At 33.9% G+C, this 12,672-nt stretch overlaps 1 protein-coding gene across 6 annotated transcripts in view; it reads left to right on the top strand.

The window, feature by feature from the left end:
- Itsn2 (intersectin 2) overlaps positions 1 to 12,672 on the top strand; it is a 126,669-nt gene that overhangs the window by 22,291 nt on the left and 91,706 nt on the right. For all 6 annotated transcript variants that reach the window (XM_046441363.2, XM_046441362.2, XM_046441361.2 and 3 more), the window contains 6 exons: positions 313 to 376; positions 6,158 to 6,250; positions 7,812 to 7,875; positions 9,096 to 9,259; positions 11,402 to 11,608; positions 11,733 to 11,829. In XM_046441363.2, coding sequence (XP_046297319.1) covers positions 346 to 376; positions 6,158 to 6,250; positions 7,812 to 7,875; positions 9,096 to 9,259; positions 11,402 to 11,608; positions 11,733 to 11,829 — 656 coding nt within the window. In that variant the 5' untranslated portion in view covers positions 313 to 345. Of the gene's footprint in view, positions 1 to 312; positions 377 to 6,157; positions 6,251 to 7,811; positions 7,876 to 9,095; positions 9,260 to 11,401; positions 11,609 to 11,732; positions 11,830 to 12,672 lie in introns of those variants that run through there.

Genomic DNA, 12,672 nt, shown 5'->3' with positions numbered 1-12,672 from the left:
AGCACTTCCTCACTCCTAAACTAAATTTCTGTAAGAATGTTGGTTCATACCAAGGGTCTATTTATTCAGTATTTGCTATTAAATATGTGGCTGTTTCTTTTAAATGGTTATGTATTTAAGGCAGCACCATTATCCAACAAAATCTCCCACCCTTCCCCAAATGTAAATTCTGCCTGTTCAGCAGAAGCTCTGCATTGTTTCCCATTAGAAGTGTGAACTGAAGGGGACAGACATTCCTACTGCTTACTGAACGTACTAAGCTGTGATCTGCCCTTGTTGTATTATTAATGGCACCATGTTTTTATGTTGCAGATGGATAAGAGCTAGCAAGAAAAATTCAGGACCATGATGGCTCAGTTTCCCACAGCTATGAATGGTAAGGAGCTTTGTGCTTGTGGCAAGATGAGAAGGATATGTATGGGCTTTTCTTGGTAGATAATTTTTCTTGACCTTAGAAATATAAAATTGAAGTATTCTTGTTGAAAATATTAATTAATAATTTATTTCAGAACACTGCATGTATCTCCCATTAGAATATTATGCAGTACATTTCACATATCTAATAAGCATGTTCTGCACTATCATTTGGAATGTGTGCTTGTCATTGAATAGTTAAAAATAACTTGTCATTGAACAGTTAATGATTTTGTGTTTTGTGCATAAAACTGGAGGACAAAAAACAGAGTGCTGTTAGGTGAAGAGTAAGGATGTTCTTGATAGTGTGATGATTGAAGACAGATGAAACCAATAAAAATTCATTTACTAATACACATATAAGATTAAGTTTTCCCTTTACAAAGCATTTTATATGCTGACATATATAATTTTTAACATGAAACATTTTAAAAGAAAATGTGTAAGTAATTTTAGTAATGAAAACTTTTAAAGCTTGTGTTCTGATTCTAATTTTTTTCCAAATACAAATAAGCTACCCTTAATTCTTAAGTTATTGTGAGTATTATTTAGAGTTGAGAAAAATGTACTAGATTTTTAAATTGCTAAAAAATCTAGATACTGAGTTATTAATGCTGTGGTAAATATAAGGTTATAGAGAGTAAAGTCAATTTTTTAACATTTAAATTGAAAACAATAATATTAAACATTTTTTTAAAAAGGAGAGAAGAATCACCATTCCATCATCTTCACAAAGCAATTCTGTTTTGATGCTACCATTTAGTGTAAGGGTATTGTGATTTTTTTTTTCCCTTTTCAGAACTATTATTTAAGAATTTATGTGAAAAAAGTCTTTCATAAGCCCCTATTATTTTGGATTGTCTGTCACCCATAGTTGAACTTAATTGTAAAAAATTATCTACAGATGCATTCTTAAAAGTTCTTTTTAGAAAAAGGATTAATGTAAGCATTGCTTCCATTGTGGAAATGGTGTGGAATTATGGAGATTGGTGCCATAGATAAATTTTTAATATTGAATAATAATTTTTTTCCATAGGATGTATATATGTAAGTTTAAAATTAAGGCAGTAATTTTAGTAACATGCTCTACTCAAGTTTGAGAATTTCCATGCCTGGTATGAAAGAGTTTACATTAAATACAGTTTAGTTATAAGTTTCAACTTCAGGTTTTACAAACAAAATGAACATTAAAAAAAAGCAGGACAGGCTGAGGCTATAGCTCCGTGACAGAGCACTTGCCTAGCATGTGTGAGGCCCTGGGTTTGAGCCTTAGCACCACATAAAAATGAAACAAGTAAAATCAAGGCATGCTGTCCATCTACAACTAAAATAAATGAATGAATGAATGAATGAATGAATGGAGGGGGTGGGGTGGTGGCTAAGTGCTAGAGTGCTTGCCTAGCATGTGTGAGGCACTGGGTCAATTCTCAGCACCACATAAATGAAATAAAGGTCTACCAACAATTTAAAAAATATTATAAAAAATAATATTGGAAACAATTGAGATATTCAATAACAAAAGAATTCTTATGTGAATAATGGTCCAAAGTGTTAGCTTATTTAGAAGTATTACATAAGGAATAAAGATAGTAGTTGTTTCTTTTGAAGAATTGATAGCAAACAGAGATTTGTACTTTCCTACTAAGCTTATAAAGTAAGTGAAGATTGGAAATAACTTATGTATATCTAATTTAAGTCCGGTTCAGGAGCTTATTGAAAGCAACACTCATGTGTAGCACAAAGGCTTCAAAAGTGGTATTTAGTCTTCTAATCAATCCTTAGACATAGTTTGTTCAATTTTCTGATGCTCAGAGCTATTGGGACTTGTCTGTAAAGTGTGCCTAGACTCAGTTGTTTGTCTTAATGCTTCTGATATAGTCCTCCAATTTTTCCATGAATATACTTTTGCTAAGATGAACTGACTCCTTTAAAAAAAAATTTTTTTGTAGTTGTAGATGGACAGAATGCCTTTATTTTATTTATTAATTGTTATGTGGTATTGAGGATACAACCCAATGCCTCATGCATACTAGGCAAGTGTTTTGCCATTGAGCTACAGCCCCAGACCAAACCAGAGCCTTTTTATTTTATTTATTTATTTATTTAAATATTTACTTTTTGGTTGTAGTTAGACACTATACCTTTATTTTATTTATCTATTTTTATGTGGTGCTGAGGATCAAACCCAGGGCCTCGCACCTGCTAGGCGAGTGCTCTACCACTGAGCCACACCCCCAGCCCCCAGATCCTTTTTATACTTCTTTGGCTTACTACAGAACTGTGCTATTGTAGTGGCCTCTAGCCCTTCAGTTTCAATTCAAATTAATAAAAATAAAATAAAATTAAAAATTCAGTCTGCATTTCAAGTGCATGAAATAAACACATGTGGCTAGTGGCTACCATATTGGACAGTGAAGATATAGAAAATTCACATCATCTCAGAAAGTTCTTTTGAACAGATATTCTTTTCTTAGTCTCTTTGCTTTACTTCTCATCTCCTTAACAGACTTACAAAGGGTGACTCTACTACTGGTGTCTTTTAAGCTATCTTTAATCATGGTAGGCTTGCTTTCTGCTTTTCACAAATTTGATAAAGTTGAAAATTCAGAGAGCATGATAGGTGAGCCTTCTGATAAATGTTGCTACCAGTTGATAGTATAGTGTGAGGTGTCTTATTGCAGCTTAAAATTGTGGAGTACTGAAGACTGATTAAGTGAGAAAGAAGTTCTAAAGGGGGCTGAGGTTGTGGCTCAGTGGCAGAGCGCCTGCCTTGTGTGTGCAAGGCCCTGAGTTCGATCCTCAGCACCACATAGACATAAATAAATAAAATAAAGGCATTGTGTCCATCTACAGCTAAAAAAATTAAAAAAAAAAAAAAAAAGAAGTTCTGAAGCCTGTTAAAGGGGCTGTATCCAAAATCTGGAATAGGGGAGGAGGCAGTGGCAATAGGGACAGCCAATGACTTTAGGAAGAAAACATATTTTTAGAGCTTTATGTCCTTTTTAGAGCTCAATCTTTTCAACTGTGTAGTTAAGAAATTGCTGTGAATGGATCTGTAGAATCAAGTAGAAAACTGTACTGCATTTATAAGTTGTTTTATTTTTTTCCCGGTACTGGGAATTGAACCCAGGGTGCTCTACCACTGAGCTATATCCACAGCCCTTTTATTTTTAAGTTTGAGACAGGGTCTTACCACATTGTTGAGGTTGGCCTCAAAATTGTGATTCTTCCACCTCAGCCTCCTGAGTAGCTGGGGATTACAATTGTGTGCTACCATGGCTTGCATAACCTAAGTTTTTATTCTTCAAGTCCCTACACCATGTGGACCAGTATTCCATTGTATTTTAGAGATTTAAATTAGTATTAAGTCAACATGTATCATTCAACTGTTTAAACTAGAGAAAAATAACCCCTGCAGCCTATTTCTTTTTTCTTTTTCTTCTTTTTTTAGTGGACACAATATTTTTTTAAATGTATTTATTTGTATGTGGTGCGAGGATCGAACCCAGTGCCTCACACATGCAAGGCAAGCACTGTACCACTGAGCTATAGCTCCAGCCCCCGTGTAGGCTATTTCTGATATTTAGTTATTACAACATATAGGTAAGATATAACATGTTTGAATTATGTGCATTCAGAATTATGTTAGAATACTGCCATTTTATCACCTGGCTGTGTATATTTTTATATGCATACAAATAAAAACAGGGATGACACTACTTCCTGTATAGAATCTAGCTTATAATAGTTTTTAGAAAATGTGGGTTTTTCCTTCTGCATTGATCATAAGAATGTTTAACAGAGCTAGTAGGTGAGAAGAGAATAAGCAACAGAAATCTTTATGAAAATACCACATTCTCAATTTAGAGATGAGTTGGGGGAAGGGGATAGAATATCAGTGCATTCCTAACATGATTATCTGAGAATATGAAGGGTTGTTAAGCTTTTTAAGGAAATATTAGACATCAGCCCCCAAACTTAAGTGAGTCTGCCTTTCTCTATGGCTTCTGTATGGCTTACAAGACAGATTTTTTTTACTTGAGTTGCAAAATAACAAACTTGGCTCTTTAAAAGAATCTGGTAATTACATATTCTAAATAAGAAAGAGTTGGAGTAACTATTTTTAAATTGGCTTTAAATTACATGTGTCTCCCAGTTTTGTTATTTCTGTGTTATTTCATTTCTAGAGAATTCTTGGTGCATTGATATCTTTTAATATGGCCATTTGTTTTGAAGTGTTCAAATTTGAAGATTATTCATCTTTGTACCCCATAAACATTTGTTGAATGAATGAATATGAAGGAGTCAAGGTAACTAATTGTTCTCATAAGGAATTAAGTGGTTAACATTAACAGGTAGGTTGAGTTGGCCATGTGAAGACAGGTAGCCAAGGAAAAGGAAGACGTAGTGGTACACAAGGTGTCATACTGTGATAGGATCTGTGCTGCTGTCCTGATGCAGCAGACTGTTTTCATCTTAGGACAGCAGTAGTCAGTCATTGCCTGGGGATACACAGCCATGGATGTTAGGGCAGCTCAAACCTTCCTAACCAGACTCTCCAGACTTAAAATAGTCTTAAGGTTTCTGACTAAAAAACCTGTCAGTATTATCTGGCAAGAGTACCTTAACAGAAGGAAAAAAATCCTAAAAATTTGAATGCTTTAACTTCTCTCTTCTTCTTTTGGTGCTGGAGATTAAACCCAGGGCCTCATGCATGATAGCACAACACTCTACCATTGAACTACCCCCCCAGCCCTGACTTCCCTTGGGATAGGGTTGAGTAAAGAAACTTAACTTACTGGGTTGGGGTTGTAGCTCAGTGGTGGAGCGCTTGCCTCACATGTGTGAGGCACTGGATTTTATCCTCAGGACCACATAAAAATAAATAAATAAAATAAAGATATGGTGTCCACCTACAACTGAAAATAAAAAAAGAAAAGAAAGAAACTAATTAACCCTCCATGTGGCAGGCATATATTATTTATTTGTTTGATTATTTAATTTGGGGTGGGGCATGCTCATTATGTTGTCCAGGCTGGCCTTGAACTCATGGGCTCACGTTATCCTCCTTCCCTTTTTTTGGTACCTGGGTGGAACTCAGGGGCACTTGACCACTGAGCCATATCCCCAGCCCTATTTTGTATTTTATTTTGAGACAGGGTCTCCCTAGGTTGCTAAGCGACTTGCTTTTTGCCGAAGCTGGCTTTGAACTCGCAATCTTCCTACCTTTTTTTGTTTTTTTATTATTGTTTATTATTATTTTTTTATTCTATATATTTGTTATCTGTGACAGCAGAATGCATTCTTAACAGCACCTCCCCCCTCAGCTGCTGGGATCACAGGCATGCGCCACCACACCCAGCAGCAAGGCTTTTCTTACATGTGTTTCTGCTTAGGTTTCTTCTTCACAGGTTAACACTATAAATGGTGGAGATTCTTTTCTAAGAATTTGTTGAGAATAGGAATAACATTTTATACATCTTTTTATTGTCAGGTTTAGCTTGTTCTAGTGAATGGTATACAGTAATTGTTCAGTAAATGTTAATTGAGTGAGTGAAACCGTTAGGGCTGTGCTACTCATGGTTGGTAGAGCTCTGTTCTTTGTGTCACTCACAGGTTAAATGCTGTCTTTAAATGGATGCTTATGAGTCATAGTGCATTTTAGAATTGAGCATTCTCACATACACACTATTTTGAGCACTCCCACTTACACACTTTAATTTGTCTTTCATATATGTTGTAGGAGGACCGAACATGTGGGCTATTACCTCTGAAGAACGTACTAAGCATGACAAACAGTTCGATAACCTTAAGCCTTCAGGAGGTTACATAACAGGTATATTTATAATCGTGTTTATAATTTGTTTTATTTTACTTGTCAATTATGCTCCTTTTAGGAACTGATAAAATTTGTATTGATCAAATTCTAGAATTTAAAAGGAAAAAAAAAAATAAGATAGTTTCTTATTTTTCCCGAAACTATCTGATTTGTTGTTTTGAATTTGGCATATAGAAGATTTTTTTTCTTGAATCTTAAATGATAGTCAAGAATTTCTGCTTAATTGTCTAGTTTTCACATCTTAATATTATATCTAAAAGTTTTCAGTTTATTTCTTAGATTCATTTCCTGGAGGGTAATCTAGAATTTTTTTTTCTGGAGTGCATTTTTATAATATTAGTTTTTTTTTTATCTTTGAGGCTGTGCAAACCATTGATTGTTGATACTAGCCCTTGTTTTATAGGAAAGAGATAATTTAGGTGTGTCTTTCAAATTGTTTTCTAAAAATGAAACTTTTATTTTTGTTCCAAAGTAGTATAGCTTTATATACAGTAATAGTCATGATAATAACAAATATCCTTTTTCTTGAATTTGACTAATGCCAGATTTTGTGATAAATATTAGTTGTTGTTTTACCTTGACAACAGCCCTGTGAGGTAGATACTGCTGTTGTCTATACTTACGGTTGGTAAAACCAAGACTTCGAAATGTTATGGAACCTGCCTAATGTTATAAAGATGGCTAGTGTTGATCTGTGTTTTGAAATCTTTCACTGTGACTTTGGGAATCCATCCTCTTAACCATTATAGTTTGTTATTTATATTTCTCCTATAGTGACCCCTTTACCTAGTCTCAGGATTTGATTGCTTTGCTTACAAGTCAATATTATGGCCTGTTATTGTTCATGGGTACTGGTGAAACACCCAAAATACCCGAGTCAGAGACCAAAGAATTTGTTACTAATAGCACATACAGCAACATGAGCATGAGCATGTTTCTTTTAGATTATTAGTCCTATAAAGATAATGCAGAACACTCAGAAAGATGCTGGACATGTATTAGTTTTGTAGCAAAAGAGAAACACTGAACTGAGGGAACCCATCATCTTGTAGCAAGCAGTAAAGCAAATTTGTTCTTTGTCTCAGTGGGAGACATTATCTCATTCCTCAAGCTTGCTCACTTACAAGCACCATTCTGAGAAATGACCTAAGCATGGAGGAATTAGGATTTTGCATTCTTGTCACATACAACAAGAAGCATAGATATATGCAGAAACCATGGAGGACTCTCTGTCCTAATACTTGGCACTTTTTATGTTTAACTCTTTTAGGAGGTAGTGTTAAATGGAAATATTATCCCTAATTGTGGAAAATCTAAGAAATTATTTAATCTTACATCACTGGTTGATATGTAATATCACTTCAGTTGTGATTTATGTTCTAAAACATCTTATTAAAGTAATACAAATAATTTCATATTTGTATTTCTACTTCATTTACTCCATGACTAGAATTAAAAATTTAATAAACCAATAAAGTGTTCCCATTGTTATTATTCAGTGGCACTAGAGGAATTTATTTACTAATGACTGCTTGGTTTATGTTTTTATTATCTTCAGGTGATCAAGCCCGCACTTTTTTCTTACAATCAGGTCTGCCGGCTCCTATTTTAGCTGAAATATGGTAAAATTTCTTTTTGTTTTGTTAACAAATGTACTTATGTTTCTGATGGCCTGTTGTTTTTTTATAATATGGTGTTAACATTAAATTATTTTTATGTGTACTTGATTATTTTTAAGAGTATTTTTCAGAGGCTGGGGATGTGGCTCAAGTGGTAGTGCGCTCGCCTGGCACGCGTGAGGTCCGGGTTCGATCCTCAGCACCACATACAAAGATGTTGTGTCTGCTGAAAACTAAAAAATAAATATTAAAAATAAAAAAAAAAGAATATTTTTTCAATTTTATTGAGCAAATGATTAAAAATAATAGTTTTTCCCCCCCACAGGACAATTTTCTAATTTTATTAGAACTTTTTTTTAAAAGTATTTTTTAGTTGTAGTTGGACACAATATCTTTATTTTATTTTTATGTGGTGCTGAGGATCGAACCCAGTGCCTCACATGTGCTAGGCAAGCGCTCTGCTGCTGAGCCACAATCCCAGCCCAATTTTATTAGAACTTCTAAGGAAAAAAGATGTATATATCATCCAGAAATATTTGTTATGCTGGGATGGTGGCTCAGTAGTAGAGTACTTGCCTAGCATGTCTTAGGCACTGGGTTCAATTCTCAGCATTACATATAAATAAAAAAAAATAAAAGTCCATCAACAACTAAAAAAAGATATTTTTAAAAAAGAAATATTTAATTGGGCAGAATCTCAAAATTTTCTTTCTCTTAGTTTGTAGTGGTTAAATTATTTTGTCATTTATAAACTCAAAAGTAGCCCTTCACCTTTTAAAAAATTTATTCTCTAGAATATATGGGGTTGTGTTTTCCAGTGTATTTACAATAAATAACAACCACTACCCTTTCTTCCTTTCCTCTTAGAATATTTCTATACTTAAGAGAATGCCAAGCACATAACATGCATTTAATAAACAGTTAAACAAATAAATTTAAAATGATTCTATTCTTGAATCATTTCTGTCTACCTATGGGAATTCATCCTATAGGTCTCTATATTCTATATAGATAGGTAGTATTTTATTAGATGCTGTATCTGGTCAGTGTTTCTTAATGTATAGGGTTTTTCTTTTTGTTATTCATATATATTTTTAATTAAGTGGTGATCTATTTGTGAATGTGAAGTCCTGGTTTTTATTTTGTTAACCTTAATAGTTATGTTGGTTTTCTCACCAACACCCCTGCCACATACCAACCTACCTACCTCATACTTCTTTTAGGGCCTTATCAGACCTGAACAAGGATGGGAAGATGGACCAGCAAGAGTTCTCCATAGCTATGAAACTCATCAAGCTAAAGCTTCAAGGCCAACAGTTGCCCATGGTTCTCCCTCCCATTATGAAACAACCCCCTATGTTCTCTCCATTAATTTCTGCTCGTTTTGGTATGTATTTATTAATTAAGTTGTCTGTATTTGATAGTTCACCTTGATTACTAGAATAATACTTGGGGATAAGAAAAGGATTTTTTTAACACAAAATGACAAACCCCAAACTCCCAAATTAATTTTTTATGTTTAAGATAAGAAATATTAAATTCACTGTCATAGCGAGAGTGTCCATGTGTTCCAGTTTTCCAGAATAGTTCTGGTTTATGCCTTTTGTCCTGACATCTGGTCTAGTCAGTGTCCCCTTTCATAACTCCCAGTTGGGTAATAATTATATGCTCCCTTTAGTTATAGTTGATCCTAAATATTATTCTCATTTTCTCTATGAGCTCATCCAAGTAGAGAGTAGGATGGTGATTACCAGAGCTGTAGAGGGAGGAGAAGGGATGATGATGATAAAATGGTCAGTGGGTACAAAATTACAGTTATAGAGGAGAAATAAATTCTGCTGTTCTGTTGCACAATAGAGTGACTATAGTTAACAATTTTTTATTACATATTTCAAAATAACCAGAAGAGAGGACTTTGAATGTTTTCAGCACAAATAAATGATAAATGTTTGAGATGATAGATATGCTAAATACCTGATTTGACCATTACACAATGTATACATGTTTCAAAACATTATATTGTACCTCATAAATATGTGAAATTATTATGTGTCACTCAAACATCAAATAAAACAAAAAAATTGAACAACTTGAGATTCACTTGAAAGCGTTTACTTGGGAAAATAATTTTAAATTATAAGAAATTATTAAGTTTCTATTAGAAATTTCTTTTAAGTTAAGTGTTAATTAGCACTGGATATGGTAGTGCATGCTTATAATCCCAGTAACTCAGGAGCCTGAGGCAGGAGGATCACAAGTTTGAGGCCAGCCTCAGCAGCTTAGTGAAACCTCATCTCAAAATAAAAAATAAAAGACTGAGAATGTAGCTTAGTTAGAGTGCCCCTGGGTTCAATTCCCAGTACCAATAAATGAAGGAATAAATAAATTAATATTAATTAACCAACTGAATTGAGGGCCCAAACTTATAGACTTTGTGTTATCAATTTACATATTCATCAAAGATATGTTGATATGTTTCCTATTAATTTTGATTATCCAATTTTTTACTATATATGAGAAGCATTCATTTTGAATGGAACATTCAGTTAGCTATCTGTGTTTTATGTAAACTAAAAAATATTCTGCTATATTTTAATCAGCCTACTTTTTGCCTTAAGTTGTATACTTTGCCTTTAAAAAATATATTTATGCTGGGCATGTATGTGCATACCTCTAATTCCGGCAACTTGGAACTCTGAAGTGAGAGGATCATGATATAGAACTATATCTTTCCTTCACTCCAGATGTTAGATCTTAAATACCAATTACACTGAGATTTAGAGATAAATACCAAATCGCTATGTGACTGTATTCATATCTTGGGCTTAGTGTTTTTCAATTACTAAACAAATGTCTTCACTTTGTTCCTTTAAAAGAATTTTCCTTGAATTCTAAATACATTGCTTATAAAAAAATATGTGGCATGCTTTCTTGCAAATAATGCAAATGTATAAGTGGGTTTCTAAAGTATTGACTAATTAGAACATTTTTGTTTGAGGAGTGTGTGTGTATTTGTGTGTGTATGCGTGTGTGTGTGGGTGAGTCAAGTAACTTGGCACTTGACTTACATAAACTTGGTTTTTTTTATGTTAAGAAAAACAATTGATCACTAAAATAGTCTCGTTGAGGGTACTAATACTTAATTGGAAAAGGCTGCTTAGGTTTAATCACAATTAGAGAAGAAAATCTTAGCTGATTAGGAGGCATCTTCTTAGTTCATATAGGTCAGAATATTAGTTTTTAAAGCAGTGATTTACCTTTCTCACTTTTGGTTCAAGACTGCTTTAGGGAATTTTTTTTTTTTTTTTTTTTTTTTTTTTTAACACAGAGCCTTGTGCATGCTAGGAAAGTGCAGTACCAACTGAGCTATATCCCCAGGCCTGCTTTAGTGAATTTTTACTAAACAAATATCTTAATTTGTTTAGTTTGCCTATGGTGTTCCTGTTCACTGTACTGTGAACTTGCTATTTGGCATGTGCTTTATAGTTGACTTAGTAGCACTGGAAAATGTGTTCTCTTTTGTCTCTAGGGATGGGAAGCATGCCCAATTTGTCCATTCCTCAGTCATTGCCACCAGTTGCACCTATAACAACACCCTTGTCTTCTGCAACTTCAGGGACCAGTCTTCCTCCCTTAATGATGCCTGCTCCCCTAGTGCCTTCTGTTAGTACATCATCATTACCAAATGGAACCGCCAGTCTCATTCAGCCTTTATCCATTCCTTATTCTACTTCAAGTAAGTGTCTAATGAGTCAGTTTTCATGTGAAGAAACTATTGGATTTGTGTTCAGTTAGATACACATTTCCTTCTTTGTGAGACTGCTTAGTGTGAACTTATGCCTTTTTTTTTTTTTTTTAAGCATTGCCTCATACATCATCTTACAGTCTGATGATGGGAGGATTTGGTGGTGCTAGTATACAGAAGGCCCAGTCTCTGATTGATTTAGGATCCAGTAGGTATGAATATTTAACACTTAAACAACTTTCTTTGCTTTCAGTAAGGAGTATGTAATAAGCTCTGAACTTATCCAGGTTTTACTTTGTAATAGCCAAATGTAGGTATGTAAGGTAAATCTGCTACTTATAACTCACATAAAGTAAGTTTTTTTTATCCTCAGAATTATTAAATGTGGTGTTTTGAAAAAAAATGTAAACTAAAAAATATTCTATGTTTCAATCAGTCAACTTTTTGGCCCAAGCTGTGTACTTTGCCTTTTTAAAAAGTGTGTGTGCTGGGCATGGATACACACCTGTAATCACAGCAACTTGGAAGACTGAGGTGGGAGAATCACGAGTTCAAGGCCAGCCTGGGCAACATTATTTCAAAACAAAACAAAACAAAAATGTATGTTTCTCAAAATGTCTCATAATCATTGTACATTGTTAATTTCTTTCTTGAGTAGCTACTGCTGATTGAGTGTCTTTTAAATTTTAGAAATCACAAAAGCATCACTTCTCTTAGAGGTCACTGTTAAGCTCTTCAAAGCAGTGTGAAAAGAGTGGTAGCTTTAACCCATAAGAACAACATTCCAGTCACAGCCTAAACGTTCACTGATTTTTGTGACCTTATTTTTTCTTAATATCACTGAGCCATAGTTTATTCATTTAAAAGATGGGGACAATAATATCTTTTAAGTTTGTTGGGAAGATAAGAAATTATATTTGTAAAGGCTGTAGCATATCACAAGACCTGGCACATAGAGGCTTATTGGTATGTGATAGACCTTTGGAGTTTTGTACATTGTATGGTACTTGCTTTACTTAGAATAATGATAATTGCTTAAATTTTAGGTTTTTTAA

The sequence above is a fragment of the Marmota monax genome, unplaced genomic scaffold (genome assembly GCF_021218885.2).
Source record: "Marmota monax isolate L192 unplaced genomic scaffold, Marmota_monax_Labrador192_F-V1.1 WCK01_AAM20220418_F8-fsc00010, whole genome shotgun sequence".
NCBI lineage: Eukaryota > Metazoa > Chordata > Mammalia > Rodentia > Sciuridae > Marmota > Marmota monax.
Note: the sequence above shows the minus strand (reverse complement) of the source record. Positions and strands in the feature narration are given on the sequence as shown.